General features: G+C 57.8%; 1 protein-coding gene across 17 annotated transcripts in view; it reads right to left on the bottom strand.

Moving 5' to 3' along the window:
- Positions 1 to 24,059, bottom strand: part of Cux1 (cut like homeobox 1) — a 311,626-nt gene that overhangs the window by 1,125 nt on the left and 286,442 nt on the right. For 12 of the 17 annotated variants that reach the window (XM_078023844.1, XM_078023835.1, XM_078023836.1 and 9 more), the window contains one exon: positions 14,388 to 23,190. In XM_078023844.1, the coding sequence (XP_077879970.1) occupies positions 22,524 to 23,190 (667 nt within the window). In that variant the 3' untranslated portion in view covers positions 14,388 to 22,523. Of the gene's footprint in view, positions 1 to 59; positions 125 to 873; positions 955 to 1,357; positions 1,415 to 1,880; positions 1,965 to 2,954; positions 3,072 to 5,394; positions 5,508 to 6,055; positions 6,123 to 6,666; positions 6,795 to 14,387; positions 23,191 to 24,059 lie in introns of those variants that run through there. The other 5 variants (XM_078023848.1, XM_078023847.1, XM_078023846.1 and 2 more) reach the window with 1 other exon arrangement.

The following is a 24,059-nucleotide window of genomic DNA, read 5'->3' as shown; positions in this document are numbered from 1 at the left end:
GAGGGAGGTGGGAGTTCGGGGACTAGATTTTGGGTTTTGGGAACAGGGGACATTCTCACTTCTTGGCGCAGGTGGCAGCACAGTCCCTCTCCACACTCTCGCTCCAGGCCAGCTTGTAGAGCACCTGACCAGATGGAGACAGTGTGAGCTTCCCACCCACCTCATGGCCACTCCCACAGCCCACCCATGGCCCCTGTGTCTGCACTCTGGGGACAGAAATGTCCTGTGGCCTTGGCCCCAAGGAAGTGGGCTACAGAGACACTCCTGAGCTTGCTTGTCTCACAGGAGGTCCGATAGGTCCAGACACAGAGGAATGGCCCTGACACGGGGCATACTTCTGACAGGTCCAGGAGGTGCTGGGCCCTGCAGTCAGAGTGGGAGCCCAGGCTAGCTCTGGAGGGGCCATGGGACAGGCTGACTGGAGGTGAGTCCCTGAGGTTGGACTCATACAACAGGCTGGCCCTCTCCTCCCCACTGTGGCAGACACAGAGGCATCCCCAGGCCACTGACTCCAGTGCCCCTCTGACTTGGGGAGATGTGGACAGCCCACCCGGCAGTCACTGGGGAGATTTGTTAGACCTGGTCCCTCTTGCCTCAGGCTCCCACCAAGGCCTTTCTTTCCACCAAGCCGCTCAGGTCTGGGTCAGTGGCTGTGGTCAACCAGGCCTCCTCCCCTGAGTGGCCAGGCTGTGCCCTAGTCAGAGGATCCAATCCAAGTCTGGAGTGCTCTTTGTCCCCAGGATGGGGACCCAAGGGAGAGGAGTGGCTCAGAACTGAGGGTGTGGCTTTGAGGAGGCCACAGTAACAGGGTCCTGCTGCCCTGGAGGTCAGCAGAGCATGGTGACATCGCTGGCTTATTGTCAGAACACTCACCAAGAAGACCAGGCAATGCAGGAAGAGGGTGTAGAAGAAGCCGATGGTGCGGGCCATCTTGTTGGAGAGGACCAGACGACCCTGGGGGCCAAACAGGGAGTGGGAGGGTGGGAAGGGGCTGCCCCTGGCTCTTGCAAAGGGGCGCTGGGGCTGCAAGGGGAGGGAAGGGCTGGGAGCTGGGGACCCTTCTACAATGTATGGAAGGGGGCCGATGGAGGGGGAAGTCCAGCTACAGGATTTTGGGGAATGGCGCCCCCTGCAGCCCAGTTCCAAAGCTGACAGTGAATGGTGTTATCAGAGGAGCTGCTGGGGAGAGGGAAGGACCCTGTCCCATTTCCCCAGTCACATGGCCCCCCTTGTTAGGGCATGGGAGAAGCTGTGTGGCCCCTGGGGTTTCTCCCGATGGGGCTGGAGGGCAGGTGCCATGGTGCCTAGAGATAGATGTTCCTGTCTGTCCCAGGTAGGCACAGGCGTGGGGACTCACCATGCTTAGTGTGGCCTTGTCCCAGGGGCTCAGGCTCAGGTACTTCCTCTGCCGCTCCTGAAGGAGGAGGGACGATGAAGAAAGGACCCAGAGAGGGCTGCAGAGCCCTAGATGGCTGCTACGGGCCCCCTGGTGACAGTCCCACTCAGTGTGACATTCTGGGCTCCCCCAGCATCTGTGTGACTCCCCCACTCCCAGGGCCCCTAATGCCTGTGTAAAAAGCTCTTCCTGGAGAGGAAGGCTTAGGTGGGTGGGGGAGGCCACCACCATCGTGGGGAGTGGGACCCCCTTGCTTTGTCTGCCTGCCCCACGGAGCACTTGGTGAACCTGCTCACTGCCACACACCCACAGAGAGCCACTGAGGTCTTCCTGGGGGTGTCCTGGGCGTCTATGGCACTGAAGCAGTGTGGAGCTGCTGGTCAGGGAGGGTCTGGGCATGCAGAGCCGAGTGTGCCAGGCCAGGGGAGAACAGATGGGCATAGGGAAGGGAGTGGTGGGAACTGCTCAGGCCCCCTGCACTGACCCGCTTGCTGAAGGAGGAGAAGGGGTCCAGACGCTCCTCATACTGGGTCGAGTATCGCAGCTCCGTGTCATCACTGCTGCCACCCTGCACACGGGGAGGAGGAGAAGCCCGTCAGGGGCACGGCCCAGCAGGCAGGCAGTGCTCAAGGAAGGCAGGCCAACAGCCATGGCTTCTGGGAGAGGGTGCTGGGTGACAGTGTGAATGTGACCGCTGGCTCTGGCCTGGGGTCAGAGTTCTGTCTCCTCTCCAGGCGTCAGGCCCACCTCTGGTTACCTCTAGGGAAACGAGGCCCAGGTGGGACAGGACAGGGCTGGGCCTGGGTACTAGTTGCTGAGGCTGGCCTCTAATTCGTGGGCTCAAGCTATCTTCCTGCGTCCGTCTTCCTAGTAGCTGGGACCACAGGTGTGGGCCAGGATGCGCTTGGTAGGTTTCGCGGGGGTTGCTGGGGGTTGCGGGAGGCAGCCACTTGGAGCAGCACTGGTTCGTGGAGTCTGGGCGCCCTCTGGTGGCTGGAGAGCAGCATAGCAGCGCTGCTCCAGCAGGTGAGGGTGGGGCCCGCGGTGTCTGAGCTCCCTCCCCTTTTACTTCCCGCTCTGTCTTCCTTTGGTCACAGAAAGGGTTTCCTTGCAGGCCGGGACCCCTGAGAGGCCTGGGGGCCGAAGGACACCAGGGACAGCATTCTCAACTGGAATGAAAATTCTGAATTTTTAAAAAAATATAGATGTATAAAACATACCAGTTCCCAGCCTGTCCTGAATGCTCAGTACCCCTAGGGTTCAGTGCCCAGATCCTGGGGTGCACTAGTGGGTCACCACCATTTCACAGAAGGGTTGCCTGGGCTGGTGGGCCCCTGGTCCAGGACCCACCTCCCTGCTGGTTTTTTGAGTGAACCCTTATGGAGTCCACTCTGAGCACAGGGAGATTGGCTGACAAGAGTCGCGGTGCTGGATGGCCTTGGAGGTCCCCCAGGCCCAGGGTTGCCCCACAGGTCATTCCCCCAGCCTTCCTGTCTCAAGGCCCTGACCAGCCTCTCCCTCCACCTGGCCCCCTGGGGCTGACCGGGAGGACGCTCACCCTGCCTGGGTAGCTCTGCAGGAACTTGATCTTCTCGAAGAGCTTGATGTTGTCGGCGCGCAGGCTGTCCAGCTCGCCCTGCAGGGCTTGGATGGTGTGCTGCGCCAGGCGGCTCTCCTGTGGGGGCAGTGGGCAGGTGGGAGGGCCAGGGTCAGAGGGCACCACACTGGCACAAGTACTGCCCTCTACTAGGCACCTCTCTGTGCCCTTGGCCTTCTCCTTGACCTGCTGGACACTGCTCATGGCTGCCCCTCTTGGAAGTTCCCCCTTTTCTTCCTGGTCCCAGCCCAGGTCACCGTCTGGGGTCAGGTGTCTTCGTGTTTTATTTGGTTGGGGTGTTACCAGCCTTTTAGATGATCATCATGACTCCTGTTATTATTAATGCACTGCTGGGGGTCAACCCAGGTCCTTGCACTTGGTAGACCAGGGCTCTCCCTCTGAGCCGTGTCCCCAGCCTCTGTAAGCCACGGAGGTCTAATCCAATCCCATAAATGTCACCATCTTTATGTGGACAATGCAGTCCACTCACCATGTCCAACCATCTCCATCATTTAATTTCAGGACATTTTTATCACCCTAGCAAGAATCCCTGCACCTGTCAGCCGTCCCCCTGTCCCCCGCCCCCTGGCAGTCACTTCCTGGACATTTCACAGAAATGGAATCACAGCCGTGTGGATTTAATGTTGGCTGACCTAAAGGCGAGAGGAAATGGGATCTCGTGTTTCAATTTCCTCAAGTGTGTGAAAGTGGGGGTTTCCTTTCTGCTGTTCAAAATTCAAGCAGTACCAAGAGGAACATGGCAGTGTGGCCATGTTCCTTGAAAAACCGAATGTAGAACTGTCACATGCTCTGGCAAGGCCCCTTCTGGGATCACGTCCAAAATAATAGGAGAGCAGGGTCTGGAAGGAATGTCATCTGTGCACCCTTGTGAACACTGCTCTCGACAGCCACAGCCCGGGGGCAGCCCAGAGGTCTCGCAGGGGAGTGGACAAATAAAATGTGGCACATGCAGAAAATGGAGCAGTTCTTAAAAGGAGGGACTTTGGGACATATGGTACAACATGGATCAACCTTGAGGACATGACAGTAAGTGAACTAAGCCAGTCACCAAGGAAAATACAGTATGAATCCACTTATGTGAAGTGAGAAAGAAAATTGTGGTTCAGTTCCTAGAGACAGAAGCAGGGTGGCAGCTGCCAGGTGCCAGCAGAGGAAGAGTGGGGACCTGAGTGGGTGGAGGTTCAGACTTGCAGGATGCAGAGCTCAGGAGATGGCCGGGGTGACGGTGGTACAATGCGAGTGTACTTATTGGTCAGGATGGTAAGTTTATGTTACGTTGTTTATTTCACCATGATTTTTAAGAAAGGTTTTGGTACCAGGTCTAAAATTGTTATTATTTTGGGGGGTGCAGGGATTAAATCGAGGGGTACTCTACCACCGAGCCCCCGGTCCTTTTTATTTTTGAGACAGGGTCTTGCTCAGTTGCTGAGGCTGGCCTTGAACTTGCCATCCTCCTGCCTCAGCCTCCTGAGCTGCACCCCCATGCCCGGCACAAGCACAGGCTGGAACCCTCTAAAGGCTTTTGCTCCCCCACTTCCTGTGTCTCCTGGCCTTCCCACCGGGGCTGTCCCCAGGGCCTGAGGGCCAGGAGGTTCCCAGGTTACACCTGCAGCCCTGGTGGCTCCTTCTGTACAGCCTCTTGCTCCAGAGCTGGGTGGCAGAGGGTCCTTGGGTGTGACCATGCCAGTCGCTGATGGCTCTGGTGGGGCCTTCGGTCTGTGAGAAGGTTCTGCGACTTCCGACCCCTCCCATTGGGAGAGTGTCTGTAGGGGAGAGTCCCAGGACTGGCTCCAGAGCCCCAAGGCCGGGGCAGTGCCACACCCACGTTTCCCTGCTCTGTCACCTGGCTCTCTGCCCTACTGCATTCAGTGTCCGTGCCTTCCTGGGGACACCCAGGCCCTGACCTAGGCATAGTGTCTAGACACCTCCTGCCCCTGCTCCTCCTGCTCCCTCCCAGGCCCTCCAGGGCTCTGTTCCGTCCCCTTTGGGGACCTCATCCCTGCAGCCACCAGCCACGTGTAGACAACACCCTATGGAGGCCCCTCCTCTGGGGCCCACAGCACCTCTCAAGTCCAGATGGTCACCCGTGCAGGGCAAGCCCTCCCTCAGGTGCCCCTCCAGGAAGGCCCTGGTGTGGGCCAGTGGCCAGCAGGCTCTTTGGGCTCCTTGGTCCCCTGACCCCTTGAGATCCCTTTGCTGTTCTTAGGACTCAGCATGGCGCACGCGGCCTCCTCCAGGAAGCCCTCCCTGACCGCACAGGACAGGCCCCTTCTCACTGCAGTTTAAGGTCTGTGACAGTTTCCTCCTCTGGGCCCATGTGTTGTTCTCCCACTGTGTTCTCAGGACCGTGGCATGCAGGGGACAGAAGGACGTGACTCACAGCCTCTAGCTCCTGGTTCCGGGTACGGAAGCGCTCCCTCTGGCTGGAGATGATGGACAGCAGGGAATCCACCTGGCCCTCGGGGAGGGTGCCACTGGCTGGTGGGGAGGGTCCTGGGAGAGAGTGGAGACGGTGGCTTTGGGTGGCAGGAGACATGGGTGGCCCAGGCCTTGAGGTGGAAGTCGGCCCCCCAGGTGTGAGCAGGTGTGTGAAGGGGAGGGGCAGCCAGGGAGCCTGAGAGGGCCGAGGCTGGCCCTGCAGGGCACCTGTCTGCACTGCCAGGCCTGGGGCTCCTCCGCCCTGTTACTCTGTGTGGATGCGGGGCCACTGCCTCTGTCACACCCGTCCCTTGTCAAGCAAAGAGACACTGAGGGAACTGGGGAGGCCTGGACACACCCCCACATCCTGGTGCGGCAGCCTCAGGTTCTGGCCTCAGTCCTGAGGAGGCTGCCTCCCCTCAACCCTGAGGAGCTCCAGCTGCCTCGTGGCACTAAAGCCACGGCAGGCCACGGGGTGGGCGCGGGGGCCGACCTGCTGCTTTCGAGGTCCCTGCTGCATTGTTGGGTGGGGGCTCCTCTGTTGAGGAGGGGGAGCGTCCTTGGGGGCTCTGGGCTCTCCGCCTGCACCTGCCCCCAGCCCTCCTCCCTGGGCCCCATCTCACCATAGAACAGGGCGGTGGCCTCCTTGATGGGCTCTGGGATCTTCTCCAACCCTTGCTCAGCAGCACCCTGAGGTGGGGGAGAGACGCAGGTGCTCCCACATCCGGGCACTGACCGCCCTCTCTCAGGGTGGCCGAGCCAAGTGGGGTGGAGAGCTGCCGGCCTGCATGGACTGGGCCCTGGGGTGCTCCTGAGGGAGTTCAGCCGCGTGGCTCTCACCTGGCCACTGGGCCCTGAGCGGCACCAGAGCCTGGGCAACCCTGGCCCAGCAGCCGGACGCTGTGGGACCCGGGCAGCCACACCTCCTCAGCTGCGAGGGAGATGCCGTGCCCCTGGGGACCCTCTGGGCTCCTGCCTTCTGTGGTCTGGGGCCTCTGATGCTTCAGCCAAGAGAGGGGTGCAGGAGCCTGGCCTTGCCTCTGCCCGTGGGGAGGACGGTGGCCAGCCCGGGGGGAGTGGGGAGCCCAGAAGATGTGGGCGCAGCCCCCTAGATTTTTGGGGTGGGGTGGGCTTACCCAGCTGCAGGGTCATGGGGGGCCGACCTGGGAGGTCCAGGGCTCCTGAGGCTGAAAGGACGGGGGCCCGGGGAAGGGCAGAGGGGAGCGGGGCTCACCTCCGCATCCGGGCGCCGGAGGGACTGGATGGTGCTCAGGTCCTGCTCTAAGCGGGCGATCAGCTCTCTCTGCTCAGTGGCCGTGGCCATGGCCTGGGTGACGTGCATCTGCAGCTCTGCACAGCGCCCTGCAGCCAAAGGAAAATGCGACCATCAGAGGACCTGACGTGACCCCCTGGCCTGCCCCTGCGGCTCACGGTCCATTGGCCATTCCCTCCACACAGCCACGGCCCAAGAGGTGCTGGCTGCAACCACCCTGGGCCTGGGTCCCCAGGGGAGGGGAAGGAAACTGGGCCTGGACTTAGGAGAAACGGGGGCACCCTACCTCTGCCCAAGACCTTCCCGGTGACCCTGGATGGCCCCTTCTCCCCTGGGTCTCACTTGGCCTCTGTCAAGCAGGGCGAGGAGCCTCAGGCCTTCCCAGTGAGCCCCCAGTTTCTCATGTCCTGGGATCATGACCGGAGAGGGCCCGGGTGGGAGGGGCTGAGAAAAGCAGGTGAGGGGTGGGGGGGGCAGGGGGGTCCCGCCTCTGGAGCTGAGCCCAGACCTGGGTGGACCCCCCTGCAACAGGCTCCAGACACAGCCCTGTCCCTCTCCCCTATCCAGGAGCCAGCCCCTGCCACCAGCCCCGCGCCTGGTGCTGTGAATCAAACCCCAGGATCATCTTTGCTAGGAGGCAAATCCAAACTCATTCTGTTTGGAAACCTCTGCCCCTGCAGGAGGGTGGGAGATGGTGGGCAAGTTCTCCAAGCCTGGTCTCCAGAATGCCTTCAGTGGTCACTGGCTAGGACAGCAGAGTCCTGGGAGATGACCAGATCCCAGGATGAGCTATGGGTCTGCTTCTGGCTGTGTGACTCCAGGCAGCTGGACCACCCTCTCTGGACCTCATTTATAAAATGGTGATGACAGACCTTCCTTGGTGAGCTGTGGGGCACTGTCCTTATGGGTGGACTGCATGGCCATCAGGGGGCACTGTGGCCTCAGAAATGCTCAGACTCCAGGCAGTGAGCTGTGAACCAGCTCCTCACTGGGCAGCCTGCTGACCAGCTGTCCAACCGGCCCTGGGCCAGGGGACAGCCCACCCCACCCCACTGCTCCACCTCCTGGTGCCCACCACCTGCCACGCCCTTTCTGCACCCTGTGACAGTCTGGTCATTCAGAACTGAGATGAAGAACTGAGGCGTCCCCACCTGGGACGGAACCCAGCGGTGCCCTGTCCCCCAGGGCGTCCCCACACCACAGTCCCCACTGCTCAGGCCCCAGATGGACTCCTTCCTCAGACAGGCGGGCCCCTTCCCTATTCCTGGTGGGCAGGCGGTGGTGAGGAAGGGGGGCGGTGGAGTGTGGCGTGGGGGCAGCGCCAGGACTGAGGGCGGGCTGAGGGGTGGCAGGGGTGGAGCTTTAGCGGGCCCCAGTGGGGACACTCAGAAAGGACAAACTTGCCATGACCTCGGCCTTGGGCCCAGGCCTGGAGATGGGACTGCCGAGCCCGCGCCTCCGCACCATGCATGCTCAGGGGGGCTATGGATGGAAGTCCAGGACATGGAGGGAGAGGACAGCCAGAAAGCTAGTGGGAATGGCACTGGGTGGCGACCTACAGAAGGCCAGAGAAGCCAAGCAGTGGCCGCCTGTGATCCCAGCCACTCAGGAGGCTGAGGCCAGAGGATCACAAGTTCAAGGCCAGACCCCGTCTCAAAGTAAGCAAACAGGACTAGGGGTACATCTCAGGGGTAGACCTTTTGCTCAGTATGCACGAGGCCCTGGGTTTAATCCTCAGTATTAAAAAAGAAAGAAAGAAAGAAATCAAGCTAACAGAAGCTTGGGTAACATTAATAGAGGTGAAGGGCCTGGACTGAGGGAGGGGATGGGGGTTCATTTTCTGGCAAGAGAGGCCACAGGAGCAACTGCAAACAGAAGCCTGTCCACAGCGGTGCAGGGACTTATTCTGTCTGGGTGGGGTAGACAGAGTCCCTGACAAGGCGCAGGTGAAGGGCATTCGGGGATGAGGGCACAGGGGTCACAGGTGTGGGGCTGACATGAGGAACTGAGGGCAGGTGACCACTGCCCACCAGAGTGAAACCTCTCCCCTGGGGGTGTGCGTGGGGCAGGGACCTTGCAGAAGTGGCACAAGGGCTGGCTCGAAGGCCAGTGAGATGGCTCCGGGACCTGCTTGTTTTATCTGCCACCAGCCTGTGTCACCCGAGCATGGCTTGGCCTGGCTTCCAGGGTGGGCACAACCTGCAGCTTCAAGAGCCACCAGAGGAAATGGGGGAGGCTGGGAGAGCCTGGGCCAGCTGCTGGGGGTGGGCTCATGGTCCCTGCCTGTGCATACAGGTGACATTCTGCACGTGTGTGAGGGTCCTGAGAGCAGACCTCCACCCAGGCTGCCAGCTCAGGCCTCCCTGGGGACGGTCAGTGTGTCCTGTGTCCAGCTGCTCTAGGCAGCCTTCTGCTGTAGCTACAAGTATAACATTGTGGAGCTCTGGGCGCAGGATGACGGTCAGGGGACACCATCCCTAAGGACATGGCTCTGGGGGACACTGGCTGGTGTCTGTGTGCAGCAGAAATGGAGGATGGCGGCTTGTGAGGCCCAGAGGAGAGGCTGGGTAGAGGTCAGAGGGCAAGGAGGCCCTGGGGGAGAGGCTGCAGGGAAGCCCCAGGGCAGGGCGGGCACTTGAGACAGTAAGGACAGGCCCAGGCGGACCCCAGCAGTGACTGAGCTATGCCTGGGACCTGTCCCTCCACGCTGGGACTGAGGAGGCAGGAGGCGGCCTGCGAGGCACCCTGAGGAGGGTCTCAGCTCCAGACCCTTCTTGGAGGGGCTGTGGACGCTCCCTGCCCCCTCTGCAGGAGGAGGGGACACACAGACCAACAAGTTGGGGGTCAATGCCTGGGTGGCCACAGAGCATCAGAGGAGCGCCTGGGCTGGACTCCCCCAGAGCTGGGGTTTGACCCCTGCCCTCTAGGGCTTTCGTGACCCCAGGCTGGCAGGGTTCGGACCTGGGCAACTCCGCTCTGGGACAAGGTGGAAGAAGTGCTGGTGACAGCCTGGACCCTTTGTGTACAGAACCCGGGGGAGGAGGCCTGTGTCTGGCCCCAGCCCCCTGGGAGGGGGACGGAGGGGCGGGTGGCTCTGGAACCATGTAGTACCGTGGGACAACTAAGGGACTGTATGGTGGGGACGTGGACCTGGGCGCCCAGGCAAGGAACTCAGAGGGCACAGCAGTGGCAGTGGCCAGAGCTTGTGGTGACATCTCAGAGGAGTGCCACAAAAACCTGGGGAAGAGGTGGCAGGAATCAGGGTACAAGTCAGGAGGAAGTGTGTTCAGGGACCACGTGGAAGAGGGACTGTCCAGAAATAAGGAGGGTTGCAGGTGTCTCAAGCTACAGAAAGACGGAGGCGGGGAGGGCTGCGGACCCACTGGAGAGGGTCCAGGGCCGTGAGCCCAGGGCAGTGGCCAGTGGGGGAGGGGTGAGTGCTGGGGACAGGTGTCCAGCAGTGATGAGGCGCAGGGCTGGGGGGACCCTGTGGCGGGGGGTGGCTGTGCAAGAGAGCCCGTGGGAGGGTGTGGGGACAGTCTGCAGCTAGCAGGAGGGGTGATGAGGGCGAGCATGTGCGGGGGGGGGGGGGCTGGCCTCGCCTCTGACTGTCCTCTCCCCCTTTGAAGGTGAAGGGGACCTTGTCCTTCTGGGAGAATCTGGAAGACGTCCTGGAAGGTGCATTTCAGAGGGAAGTAGGAGATCCGAGCAAGGTCAAGACCTAAGGAGGCAGAGTCCACTGCCCAAGGCAAGGACAAGGACCACTGAAGGGCAGAGATTCTCACAGCTGGTGGCAGGTGGCGAGGCCTGTGGGCACTGGAGGCAGGGCCCCTGTCTTATTCAATCAGCCACCTGCAGGCTCCCTCACGGCCCCTCCCTGCCTCTGCCCTGGGACAACCCCTGGTGATGGTGGCTGTGCCTGTCTCTGCCAGCGGGTGCTGGCCACATTCCCCTGTGCAATGGTGTCCCCAGGAAATTTCCCCCTCCTGGCGCATGGACTCTGCTTCTCCCTGGCAGTGGCACAGTGCGGTGGGGGTCCCGCTGCAGCTCCCGGCGCACACGCACCTTCTCTCTACCCACCCCCCGCCCCCAGCAAAGCACCTTGGAGAAGTCCATGTCCAAGTGTCCACCACACCCAGGACCCGCCAAGGCCTCCGCACGTGGCCACGTCCTCATTCTCCAGTCCTCTCATGGCCTTCCCGCCCGCCACCCCATTTCCTGGGCCTCCCTCCCACTCAGCATCTCTCTGGCACCTCATCCGCAGCTGACGGTGACCCCCGATGGCCAGGGCCGCAGCCCGCGGTGACCCCATATTCACACACACTTCCCCAGCTGGGACTCTCACCCCCAGAGTGCCTCAGACGCCTTGGACTGCAGTCTTTCTCGTCACACGGGGGAGAACACCCACATAGACACTCCCAGGCCTGCCGGTGACCACGCATGGCGGTCAGCATGGGGACGTGGCCCCCCCCGCCTGCCATGTTTCTGCTTCACCTGGTGCCCCTGCTGCCCCTCGTCTACCTGGCAAGAGCCTCTACCTGCTTCAGCCACTCCACCCTGAGGTCCTCCAGCCCCTCACCAGGTCAGTGCTCAGTGACCAGCCCCCAAACAACAGGACCTGGGTGTCTCTTCCTGCCCCACCCTCCTCTGGGCTTGTGCCCAGCCTGGAGCATGTCCCTGGCCCAGAGCTGGCCTCAGTCACCTTCTGCTGCATACCCTGGTGGAGGGGTTCTGAAAGAGGTGGCCTCGTAGGGCGGGGTGGGCCTGGTCACATGTGGGGTCAGGTCATTCCTTGCTGTGGGGGACTGTCCCATGCCTTATAGGAGAGCTAGCAGGGTCTCCTGGCCTCTGCTCTCAAGATGCCAAGGGTGCCTTCCTATTGTGACTGACAAAAACATCTGATATTGCTAAATGTCCCCAGGGGCAGAGTTGCCACCGGTGGAGAACTGCTGTCCCACCCAGAGACTCCAGTTTCCTCAAGTGCTTCTGGGTTTGGCTGTGGGAGCTGCCCTGACAGACAGCCACACCAGACAGACTGCAAAGACGTGACCTCCTGCCATGGGAGGCAATGAGGAGAGGGTGCTGGGAGGAGGCCCTTGCCACCCACATCGTGTGCCCACCGGCCTGTCACAGGCCTCATCAGTAGCCAGGAAAGACCCGGCAGCTGCTGGGTCTCTAGGTGCCTGAGGAGCACCCGACATGGAGCAGGACTGGGTGAGAAAACCCGCTCAGGGCCGGGCACGGTGGCGCACACCTGCAATCCCAGCGGCTCGGGCAGCTGAAGCAGGAGGATCCCAAGCTCCAAGCCAGCCTTAGCCACCTCGAGAGGCCCTAAGCAGCTCAGTGAGCGACCCTGTCTCCAGGTAAGACATCAAAAGGGCTGGGGCTGGGCTCAGAGGTTAAGCGCCCCGGGGTTCAGTCCCCAGTGCCAGAAACAAAACAAAACCCCAGACCACCACCGACCACCAGAACCCCTGCTCAGGTGCCAGACGACACCTACAGGGGACATGGGGACAACCACAGCTAGGTGCTGGGCCCTGTGGTTTCCAGGTGTCCCAGGTCCCCAGAGTCCTGTATGCTCAGCATTTTCATCACCCTACTTCTACGAGGAAGTAAGATTCACCTTTCAGAGGTGTCCCCAGTGTCCACTGGCCAGGCCACCAGTTGGTAAGAGGTGGTGCCTGGGAGCCTATGCAGTGCCACACCATGCCTCCCTCATCAGTGGGCAGGGCTCTCAAGCCTCAGTCCCTGCAGTGCCCACCACCGTCCCCATGGGGCAGCTCTGCTAAGGCTCGTTCTCTAGGGACTCTGCCGGGGTGCTGGGGCTGGGAGCCTCCCCGCGACATTCTCAGCCTGAGCTGCTCGGACACGGTGGGCTTGCCGAGGCCAGGCAGGGCTGGGGGTCCCGCTCCATTAAGGATAGCTGCCCTGTGCTGGGTGGGTCACTGATGGCTGGGCTCCCAGGTTGGCCCAGCACGCCTAGGCCCAGGCCTCTGCCGCCTCGCGGGAAGCTATGGCGAGCTCCAGCGCGGACAGCAGGCTGCAGACCCGCACGGCTGGCGTGCTGGGCCAGGAGGGAGCCACTCTCCAGGCTACCTTTCCCGGGTCCCGTTAAACACAGCAGAGGGCTCAAGGGCCCCATAACTGTCACCATGTGGCGTCATCTGCAATGGCCTTCTCAGAGGACCAGGAGGCTTATGATTTTGTTCAAGTACACTGAGCTACAGGGGAGGCAGGGAGGCCAAGGCCTGGAGGCCGAGCAGCTCGCTGGGCGCAGGGCGCCCGCTGCAGCCAGGGGAGGGAGTCCTGCTTCCTCATCCACCTCAGGAGCTGGCAGCCTGCAGAGCGAGAGCCTGCACACCTCCAGCCCGCACACCCCCAGCCCCGCACCTCCAGCCACACATCCCTAGCCCTGCGCCTCCAGGTCGCACACCCCCAGCCTGGCATCTCCAGCTGCACACCTCCAGCCTGTACACCCCCAGCCCCGCACCTCCAGCCCGAACACCCCCAGCCCCACACCTCCAGCCACGGCTGTTGTGCTTAATTACATTTCACTTTAAGAGCACTTAGGGAGACTTTCTGGGTAAAAAGACCTTGTGCTGCTGTTTGTCTTACACGTTATGGTTTAATTTCATTGAAGATCTTTAAAAAGTGGGGGTGGACCCAGGCTAGCTGACAGAAGTTTCTGGAGTTAGACCTGAGATTGTCAAATGCCAAGCCCGCAGGGCAGGGTGCGCAGTCCTGTGCTGAGCTCCCTGTGGCAGGGGACTTGGGCTCCCTCTGCCCTTGGGGCTCCTCCTACAGGAAATCAAAGCGACGTTAATTCAGAGGGACAGGCCGTGATTACAGGCCACACAGGGGAGCTTCATGTTCATCATCTTGGATTAGCACGCCCCCAAGTAACCACTCCCCGACTGTCACACACCACACAGATGGCAATTCTGTCCCACCCAGTAGATCCTAAAACAAGAGCACCCAAGTCACCTGGGCGTGAGCAGCCTCTCTGCCAACTCTGCCACCAGCGCCAGCCAGAAAGAGGCCTCAGGAGCCCCACATTCCAGAAACCCACAAGCCACTGCGCCCCCTCCGCTCCCCGTGTGCCAGCTGACCCCCCCTTGGCCTGTCCTTCTTTACGCCAGGAGCCAGGGACAAAGTGAGGACCCCCCAGCTCCCCAGAGCAGCGAGGCCGGGCCCCAGCCAGCAGCAGGCAGCTCGGGAGGAGGACTTGGCCATGGCCTTGGTACCCAAGCCCCAGTTATTGGGCTGCTACAGCCAGCCCCGAGCTGTGCTTGGCACCTTGGGCCACTGTTCCTGGTCCCCACATGCCTGTGAGACCAGGAAGTGTTGCCATTTGACCGACAGGACAGCAGGTACCAGTGAGGTAAGTTCTTGGGTCAAAGGTTACAGACAGTGGGGGTGACATCAAGCAGGGAGGCTGGCCCCAGGAGCTGTCACTACGTGCAGGATGGAGGACCAAGGGCAGCAGGGGCGCGGTGCCCAGATCCCAGCGCTCCAGGCTTCTGCTCACGAATGACCAGAAGCCACGTGGCAGAGGGCCCCGGAGGTGGGGGACAGTGGCCCCACAAGGGCAGTTCTCACGGTGCCCTTGGGACCCACGGGCAGTGTTTGCTGCTTTCCTCAGGCCAGAGCACTTCAAAGAAAGACGACCCACACACCCTGTGTTTGTATAAAAGATATTTACTTCAATTATCACACCTAGGGTGCTAGTGAATAGTAATAATACATGGTGTGAGTTCAGTGATATTGCTTCTCCATATCATAGAGGGACCGTGTACAGTGCTGAGGACGAACATCGTATGGCTAACCAGACAGCGACACCAGGGACACCGGGGACACCGGGCCGACGGGCGCCTCCCCCCACGCCAGCCGCGTCAACTTGACTCTCGATGTGGAAAACAAATAGCAAGAAACATGTCGTCAGAGATGAGTCACAGCAACACAAGGGGCTTCTCAAAGCTATTTGTACAAAAATGACGCCTTTTTTTTGTTGTTGTTGTTTTTTGTTTGTTTTTGTTTTTCTCTTCTTTTTGGTCAATTGGGTCTTTGTGAGGATTAAGGAAAATAAATCTGTGATGTGAGCGTTAACAGACGAGCTCTAGACACCTAAGACTTAGTGCAGTTACAGAAAATATAAAATACTGCCAAAATGTAGGACGACACGGGGGGAGGGCTGGGCCGCCACTGTGAGCGTGTGCCAGTGTCAGGACAGGAGTGTGGCCGGCGCTACCCGCTCTCACCGCAAGTAGTTATTGCACAAAGCAAAGAGCGAGGTCTCATCCACGGGAAGGGACGCGGGAGGACCGTCTTCTTCTTTTTTATTCCCCTCCCCACTTTTAGTTTACAATGAGCTATTCTCAAACGCTTTAAGAATTTTGAACGAATTCTCACGTCTCCAAAATGCACAGCATTTTCTGAGGGGCTTCAGGGGGTGGAACACAGAAAATGGTGGAGGGGAGGGAGAAGGAGGGAGAGGAAGAGAGAGAGGGAGGGAGGGGGAGGGAGAGAGGCAGAAATGCATAGACTAATTAGAGAAAAATGGAAACCCTCTGGGGGGCGGGGTGATCATTTCATCGGGGGGCCTGTATTTAAAGACAGAACAACAAAATCAGGACCCCCAACAATCTCAGAGAAGGGGCAAAGTCATGGCACAGAAGGAAACGTTCTGCCAGTGGGCCGGGCCGGGGCTGAGCATTCGCCCCCGGCGGGCAAGCGGCTGGGGGTCTTGTTGGCTGTGCTTCTACCACCAAGCACTGGCCCTCACCAGGCCCTTCCTGCTCGTTACCACGCTAGCGGGGAGAGAGACCCCACCAGGCCTTCCTGGGTGGGCCCTCCAGCCGCTGCTGGTGCTAAAAAACCCCTCTGCTTGGCGAGTTGGTCTGGATCAACCTCGTGAGCAAGGGCAGCGATGGCAACAGAAAAGCAACCAAAACAAAGCGACCCTGCCGGCCCCGCAAGAAACCACTCTCTTGCTGGAGGTGATGGTCCAGGCCAGGCCCCTGTGCCCTCTCTGGCCAGGACTCGCCAAACCTTCATGAAGCCAGAAGTCTTAACAGAGGCTCTAGGAGGCTTTGGGGAACTGAACTTGGCTCTCCTAAGCCCCCCCAGCAGCTCCTCCCCGAGTGCCCTGGCTCACACTCCCTGTACTGCGGCTGTGGTCCGACTCTCGTTTACACAGTCAAGCCCAGTTTTCGAGTGGCTACTCAGGAGGTGGCTGTGATTCTGCTGGAGAAACCCCCTCGGCTCCCCCAGCACCCCCAGGCTCTTGGGTTCTCTGGGGGAGAGGGGGCAGCAGAAGACAGTAACCACTGGAGTGACAGCAAAAAGCATTCGTAACGACAACAACAACACAAAACAACAACACACTCCTGATAATTACTCCAATGATTAACCTAATAATAAATAGAAGAGGATAGGTAGGAATAATTTTTTTTTTCTCAAGGAAATATCCTTTTATAGCTATCCTCGTGCACGCTGGCAGGTCAGTAGCAGTCAGGCCATCTCAACAAGACAGGGGTAAGTGCTGGGGCACGGCTGTGGGCTCAGACACTCGGGAAGGTTCTCAGCTGCGGATCCCAGGCGCCCCACCTGCCCTGCCCGGGGCGGCGCTGCTTGGGGAGACTGTGGCCTGTTTCCCCTCGGTTCCCCAAGACACAGAACTACAGTGAACATCCTCATCCACACCTGGATCCACCTGTCTAAAGCTTACTTTTGAGTTCATTTGGTGTGCAATACGCTTTTAAAAAATGAAGAAACATGATTTCTATTGCACAGAGCTTATACATAGTCATCTATTTAAGTGCTTTCTGTTTAAAGCAAACTACCAAACAACAAAAGAAGAAAAAGGGGGAGCAGGAATCACAAAAGAAAAGCAGCCCCGGGCCACTTCAACGCAGTCTTGCTGAAGGGTGTCTTGTTTGCCGGAAGTCCCAGCGCTGACTTCCGCACACTGTGCTTCTGGATTTTTCCATAGGGATAGAGCCGTGACATTGGGATTTAAGGCACCTTTCCTTTCTGATCACAGAAAGCTTGATACATAGCATACAGCAAATCTTGTGGTAGAAATTAAAGCCCAAACACTACAGAAACCACAGTAACACAGACTACAGCGTTAACATCACGGATCAACTAAAACCACCTGTGAGGAGCGACTCAAGGCTCTGGAGGCCGAGCAGCAGGGACGGCGGGCGCACTCGAGGTGCCTGGGGTCTGTCTCCCACTAGCCTTTCCCAGGATTCTTTGCCTACGATGCCGAGCTTTTAAAGTTAGCATTTCGGAGGAGACTAGGCGCCTTGGAAATGTCTTGTTAAAGCTAAATGTCACTTCATCCAAAAATGAGAACTTGAGATGCCACTGACAGTGTGGACACGAGATCTTTGGAGGGGAGGTGGCAGAGGCAGGGCGCTGGGTGGCAGGGTGGGTCCCGGAGGTGGGAGGAGGGAGCCGTCTGTCCTACTTCCCTGGTCAGGGCTTCTGGGGCCGGGGCTCATTCTATGTCCTCTGCTCACTTCTTCCACCACGACTGACCCGCAAGGCCCTAAAGTGTTCTGCATCTTTCTGGAACTTGACCTGGGGACTTATTTTCCTGGCAATTTTCATCTATAAAAAAGGTAAAACTGATGGGAATGAAAGTAAGATCGGACCGTTCTCTTAGCCTGAAGTGTGCTGGCCAGACGGCATGTGTTGGGATGCCAGGCTGTCACCTTGTCCTGGTGGTCACAAGGGCTTTCCCTTCGCTGCCAGTGCCCTGGTGACACTGAAGTGGTGGCAGCACTTTTTCCTGGTAAGCCACCAGGCACATGGTAGGGACACAACTCCTGGCTCCCACTTCCATCTGAATGTTTTAGCCATCAGAGTAGCCAGAGCGGGCGGACCCACATTTGACCAGCTGCCCTGGGGGCCAGCCAGTTTTCTTCTGCCCTGAACAGAGACTGGCATAGTCTTTTGAAAAGACAGACAGAAAAAAAAAAACCAAAAAAAAAACCCCAAAAACAACAACAACAACAAAAAAAAAACACGGGACCAGCCCCACAAGCTGGAGAGAGCCAGGCATCCTCCCTGCCCTGGAGATGTCTGTGTTTGCCAACAAGAGCTCGCAGTGAAGCCAGGTCATGGCCCCAGAGCCAGAGACAGGACACAGACAGCTGCAGAGTCCTGGGGAAGCTGCTCACGTGGCCATCTGGGCAGCCCAGGGCAAGGGGGACGGCTGTGACAGACTTCACAGCAGCAGAAAGCAAAGGCAAACCAAAGTCAAGGTCCTCTGAGGCCATAACCACCCTGTCTGCAGAGGACACCGCACAGGACAGGTGAGAGCGGCGGGGAAACCCACGCACCCTGCAGAGTCCCCCACCCTGACGTCCTTGCAAAAGTAGAGGTGAAAGGCGTGGCCGCCAGGCACGATGCTGACCTCGCGTTCTGAGCAGTGATGTCAAGGGGAGGGCACAGGTTAGTGAGGTAGAAGGGGACAAAGGAGGAGTGTGAAGATGAGGGGCATCCAGCCAGGGACAGAGGCGGCCTGGCGGTGGCAGCCAAGCTCCAGCCTTGAGTGTCGAGGCCTCCTCTCGGCCCCAGGTCACTCTTCTGCCCCTGCACAGCGAGCTTGCGGGCCTCAGGAGGACCGCAGGCAGATGTCTGCTCCTACCAGTGCCTGTCACAATGCAGTTAAGGCAAAGGTTCCAGGTCTCGCCGGTGACCCCTCCACTTCACTTTGTGCTAAGAAGGAACCTGCATGTCCCCTGGGCTCCCCTGCCACTTTTCAGTGAGATTTGGTTTTGTAAAATGAGAGGAACAAGAAACATTGCATAGAATGTCCAGAGTTCACGGTCACCCCGAGAAGGATGGGATGGAAGAACAGAGGAGGGCCAACTGCACTGGGGAAGGCCCCTGCCGGTGATGGAGCTCGCCGGGTGGCCCTGGCCCATCCCTCTGAGGCCATCGCCTCTGCGTGATCTCAGGGCAGCTGGCCATTACCCAGGATCCCCACCAACCCCTAAGATACAACCTGTCTCCTGCCTGGTCTGCTGCATGACAGGCCCTGGCCCTGGCTGAGATGGCAGATGGGGAGGAGAGCTGCCCACGTGGGTCTGGGGGTGGTGGTGGGGACTCTCTTGGCTACCATGAGAGGACAGAGGCTCTGGTGAGCCCTGGGTGTGGATCACCAACCATACCTGACTGCCCACATCAGACAGGGGGTCTTTTAAATAGGGAGGAAGGAGAAGCCACGGGGAAGGTTGCTGGGCAGGAGGCCTTTGTGCTTTGGAGGGACAGGAGGTGTCCCAGGGAGGCTGAGCGCCGTTCTCTTTCGCCTGATTACTTTAGGAGTGCTGTGGTCTGCCAGCGCAAACGGTGCTGGGCACTTCTGGAGGGTTCTCCCAAGCCTGCATCCCAGGGCACGACCACCAGATGCTATGGGTCATCATGTGCCTCAGGTTGGTGAGGACAAAAACCAGACTTCCTGACTGATCCACAAGGCTGGGGTGACGGTGGTGGGGAGCAGTCTGGGACATACCTGCCACTTTGGATATGGTAAGGGGACTTGGATGGGAGGCAAGGTCAAGGGGCCAGAAGCCAGCACTACTTTTAGGTCTGGCCTCTGCTCAGCAAGAAACTGAAGCTCTGAAAGCCACCTCCCATTAACAGAAAGGAGCCATTTAAAATGGCAATAATGGAGCTTGTAATTAAGTGTTAGTGTTTTCTATGAAACCGTTTCCCCCAGGGAGAGGTACAAATCAGCTTTTTAAGCTGATAGAGCATAAAGAGGAGGAGGGTCGGCTGCCTGTGTGAGCCACTGTTTGGATCGCCAGCTGCCAGAAGGTCACCACACGAAGGGGCGCTGTTCAAGGCACTTGAATATTGCTTATCAAGATGAAAGATGAACCTTAGACTCAACGGAGGGGCTGGCCAGGGGGGGGGCTGAGCCCCACTCCACAGGTGTCTGTGTTATTGAGCGGCAGCTCCTAAAAGTATCACAGACAGAACTAAGTTAACACAAAAGATCAGAGGTTGGAATCTCAATTAAAAAAAAATAAATAATATAGAAAAAATACAAACGTGGAACTGCAAGCAAAATCCAACTAACCAGCTGATTGTATCGAGCACCCAGATGTAAGTCTGGCAGAAAAGACGAGGTGGAAGTCAGCGGGAGCCCAGCGCAACCAAGGAAACAAACCCAAATGACTGAATTGCTCGGAAGAGCTCAAGTGGCTGCTGTAGGCCGTCACATGGGGCCACGAGGATGGACAGATCTAGACTTTGCAATTCCTTGGCCTCAACACCTGGTGAATAACAGTCACACCTTTAGAACCGAAGCACTGGCCCAGCGGCTCCCACCTACTCCCTGTTTTTCTTTCTAATGAAAAGTGGATATTCAGAGATTCATCACACATGTGACAACGTTCCCTTGAGGTTCTTGTGGAGGGGACACCACAGTACCATCAGCTGCTCTGCTGCTCCTCACTGTCCTCAAGGTCCCTGGTGTGAACGCACTCTTCTCCGAGCACCTGCATTGAGCGGATGTCAATCATTCCCCTTAAGCTCCTCCATTGTGACTTCTCTTCTCACTGAACCAGATTTAAAGTTCAGAAATGACGCAACCATCCAAAGACAAACAAAGGGCCTGCCTCCCAGCCTCCTAGAGCCTTCTGAGAACTTCTTATTCATGAAAAGGCATTGTCTTTAGTGTAGTGACTCTTAAATTTGTGAAAACTTGAACTAAGTGCTGCAGCTGCAGGTTAAAAGACTGTAAATGAAATACATAATCTCTAAAACATCATGCAAGAAATGTGGTTTCACATCTTACAAAGTCCTACACGTTAAGTAATAACAAGCACACTGAGGTGTAATAGCGGGAGCATACCTTTAGAATTAGAACTCCCTCCCACCCCCCCAAATCAAAAAAGTAATATTAATTAAACTTAAGAAATAATGAATGCACCATTAAAATGTCATCCAAAGATGTTGACCTAAGACAAAGGTTTCAATGATACACAATACGGTCAAAAAGTTTTCAATCAGTAATATACAGTATGACAACTACATCTTGTAAATTATACCCAATACTGCCGGCAGTCTATCCCTCTAAAGAATATTTGCCCCTTTCATCCCTTCCTAACAATCAGATAATAAAATACAGCACCTATAAATAAGCAAAAAAAAATATATATATATACCGAAATCATCTATTGTTAGTTTAAAGATATGGCAATAAAGGAGTCTAAATTAGCAAACTTGTAGAAGCCATAACTGATAAACAGCTTATTGAAAAAGGTGGCAGTAATGCACTCTATGTGTGCACAGGTACTTAAGAAAATACACAGACGTATAAAATTGCACACACGCACGCACGCACACTCTCATCCACCTCTTTTCTCACGCGTATACACATAGACAACAGGAGGAATCCGAGACAAGTTAGACTTTTGATTTGTACTTAGACTGCCCTAAACTGTGCATAAAAGAACCTTCCAAGAGGCGAAATGGATGAAGGGCCAATGGTCTGGTCTGGAAGTGAAGAGCATCAGCATTGTGTGCGAGTGTGGGCTTCTCTACAGGGGTGGGAGCGCAGCCCAGACTGCCACATTCTCTTCTGCAGGGAAGGAAGCTTCCCACGAGTTCCATGGGGTCATCAGTGCTTGTGGTGGGAAGAAGGGGAAAGAGCGCGCGTGCGCACCAGCCTGGCCCAGGCCCAGGCCGCCCCTTCCAATGGGAGCCAGGGCGGTGGTGGGAGGTGAGGCGCCCAGTGCGGAGTCCTGCACGCGGCGGGCCAGCCTGGCCCAGGACTGCCTGCCACCACCGTGTCGGCCTACTCTTCCCTTTCTCTCAATGCTCGTACATGGGCGAACGCACGAACACAGACAGGACTCCATAAATTAACAAAATGAATGGGTACATGCTACAGTTCTAACTTGTCTCCTAAACCTCCCAGATATGAGGTCTGATCAGCGTGCTCTGCGGTTAGAGGTTAAAAAGCAGATTATAAAATACCTAGATTCGGATCTTTTCTTTTTGTCCTGATTTGGCCTAGAATGGAGTGTATTAAACAAACCCTGGTCGGCAAAAGCCCAGGGTCAGTTAAAGCTATGGATCAATGTGCACTACATGTCAGGATTCTATTCACGTACGAGAAAACACTACGGTCAGCTACCACAAAATCAGATATTTTCCTGATGTGACTTTTCTTTTTTGTTAAAAAATATGTGGAGTAAATGTGTTTTATTTTAAGTCAAAGTTTCAAACGAGAAGATTCTTTTCTTGAAAATATTTAGGAATCCAAACTAGTGTGTTTAGAGTCGGTTTGACTGTGCAATCTCTTAGTGGCAACTGAACAGCTACAAAAACTTTCTTTTTTAATTTTTCTGAAAAATCCCCCCCCACCCTTTTCCTGGTTTAAGAAGATAATAGTGTATTATCGCTCTGAAGCCATCAGATGGCAGATAAAAAGCCCCCTTTTAATATGTGGGTTTGATTTTTTTTTTTTTAAGCCCACACGAAAGAGGAGGGCGCAAGGCAAAGCTGTAAGAGTTATTCCAGAACCTGTGGAAATCACTTAGGGCAATAAAAAAAACACTTCAGGGTACAAAAAAGCTCGACTACACATTTCCGTTTTCTTCCTTGAAAACACGACATAGATTGGGCTTAATGCTCCTTTGTTTTCTATATGCACCTTGGCCTATGGCGATTTTGCCCTGTGGCCCGCAGGGCGGTAAGTGCGCAGCGCGGTCCTGCGGCGCGCCGCCCTCGCGGACTGGCCCGGCTGGGCAGGCGCTCCGCGGCCGCGGCCCGGGCGAGGCCGGCGGGCGCCCTCAGAACTCCCATTCGATGGGCTCCTCCCGGCTGGCGGCCTTCTCCAGGCGGTGGATTATGCTGTTCAAGTTGGCGGCCTTCTTCTTGCGCAGGGGGTTGTCCCGCGAGTCCCGGGCGCCTGCCGCCTCGGGCAGGCCGAAGAGGCTCTGCAGCGAGCTGGGCCTGCGCGTGGCCGCGGGCGCGCTGGTGCTTGGCAAGGCGCAACTCCGCTCGGCGCCGTCCCGGGCCGCGCCGGGGCCCTCTGCGGGCGCGGCGGCTGAGGTAGCGGCGTCCTCCCCGGCCGCGGGCGCGGCAGCGGGGTTTGGCACGGGCGCCGGGCCGTCGGGGCCGTCTGGGCCGTCGGGCGGCCGGGGCCGTCCCGCGTCATCGGCGTCGTCCGGGCCCGGGGTCCCCGGCGGCGGCGGCTCCGCCCTCTCCGCCGGCCGCGGCGCCTCCTCCCGCGGCGCCGGGGCTGAGGCCGCCTCGGCCGGCCCTCCCTGAGACTTGGCGGCGGCCGCGGGGCCGCCCGGCTCCTCGGCGTCGGCGGCCTCCACGCCGTCGCAGCTGTCGCCCTCCGAGCTGGGCGCGGCGCGGCCGCTCCGGGCGGACGGCGAGTCGCTGGCGCCCGCCTGGCCCTGGCTCCCGGCCTGGATCTCCTCGATGAAGAGCTCTCTGCGGATCCGAGACCTACGAGACACAAGCGGCGAGAGCCGTGAGGCGGGGACTGCCGGGACTGAGCCGCCCTCCGCGGCTGGCGCCACCCCTGGGCACCTGCGCCCCATGCCCCGGTGCGGTCCTAGGGTTGGAGCTGGGCTTATCCAAAGGCGCCTTTCCTCTCCCAGCTGCACTGTGAAAGGCCGGGTTCCTTTGATTCAGTTCACCTGGCATGGTGCTTGGCCACCTTGATATGTGCTGGCTTAAATAATAAAGGACACTGAATGGTACCCACTGTCCTCACCAGGACCTCGTGGGAGAAAACCAGTTAATAGCGCCCAAAGTGGGGATCTTCCACTTCAAGCTCTAAGCCACAGAAGGTCAGGGGCTTCTAGTAAGAGATCACCAAATTGTATACTTTTTTTTTCCAATTTATTCTTTGTTTTAAATTAAAAAAACATTAATTATTTTTATGTGGTGCTGAGGATCCCCCCCAGGGCCTCATGTGCAAGGCAAGTGCTCTACCGCTGAGCCACAAGCGCAGAGCCACAATTGCAGCCCCACTTTGTTCTTTTTTATTGGTGCACTAAAATATACATAATAATGAGATTTATTGTGACATTAATACATGCATATAACATAATTTGGTCACTTTCATTCTCCAGTACCTCCCCTTTTCTTCCTCCTCTCCTTCTTTCTCCCTGGTATCCTTCTACTCTGTTGGTCTCCAAATTGTGTTTTGGACCAAATCTCCTCTCTGAATGGAGAAGGTGAGGAAATGGACACTTGATCCAACAGAGAGCACCAAATTGTTCCAACTGTTCAAGCAGTTTTTCTTTTTTTTTTTCTTTTGCTGTACTGGGTATCGAACCCAAGACCTTGTGCATGCTGGGCAAGCACTC

The sequence above is a fragment of the Ictidomys tridecemlineatus genome, chromosome 10, assembly GCF_052094955.1.
Source record: "Ictidomys tridecemlineatus isolate mIctTri1 chromosome 10, mIctTri1.hap1, whole genome shotgun sequence".
In the NCBI taxonomy this organism is placed as follows: Eukaryota; Metazoa; Chordata; class Mammalia; order Rodentia; family Sciuridae; genus Ictidomys; species Ictidomys tridecemlineatus.
Note: the sequence above shows the minus strand (reverse complement) of the source record. Positions and strands in the feature narration are given on the sequence as shown.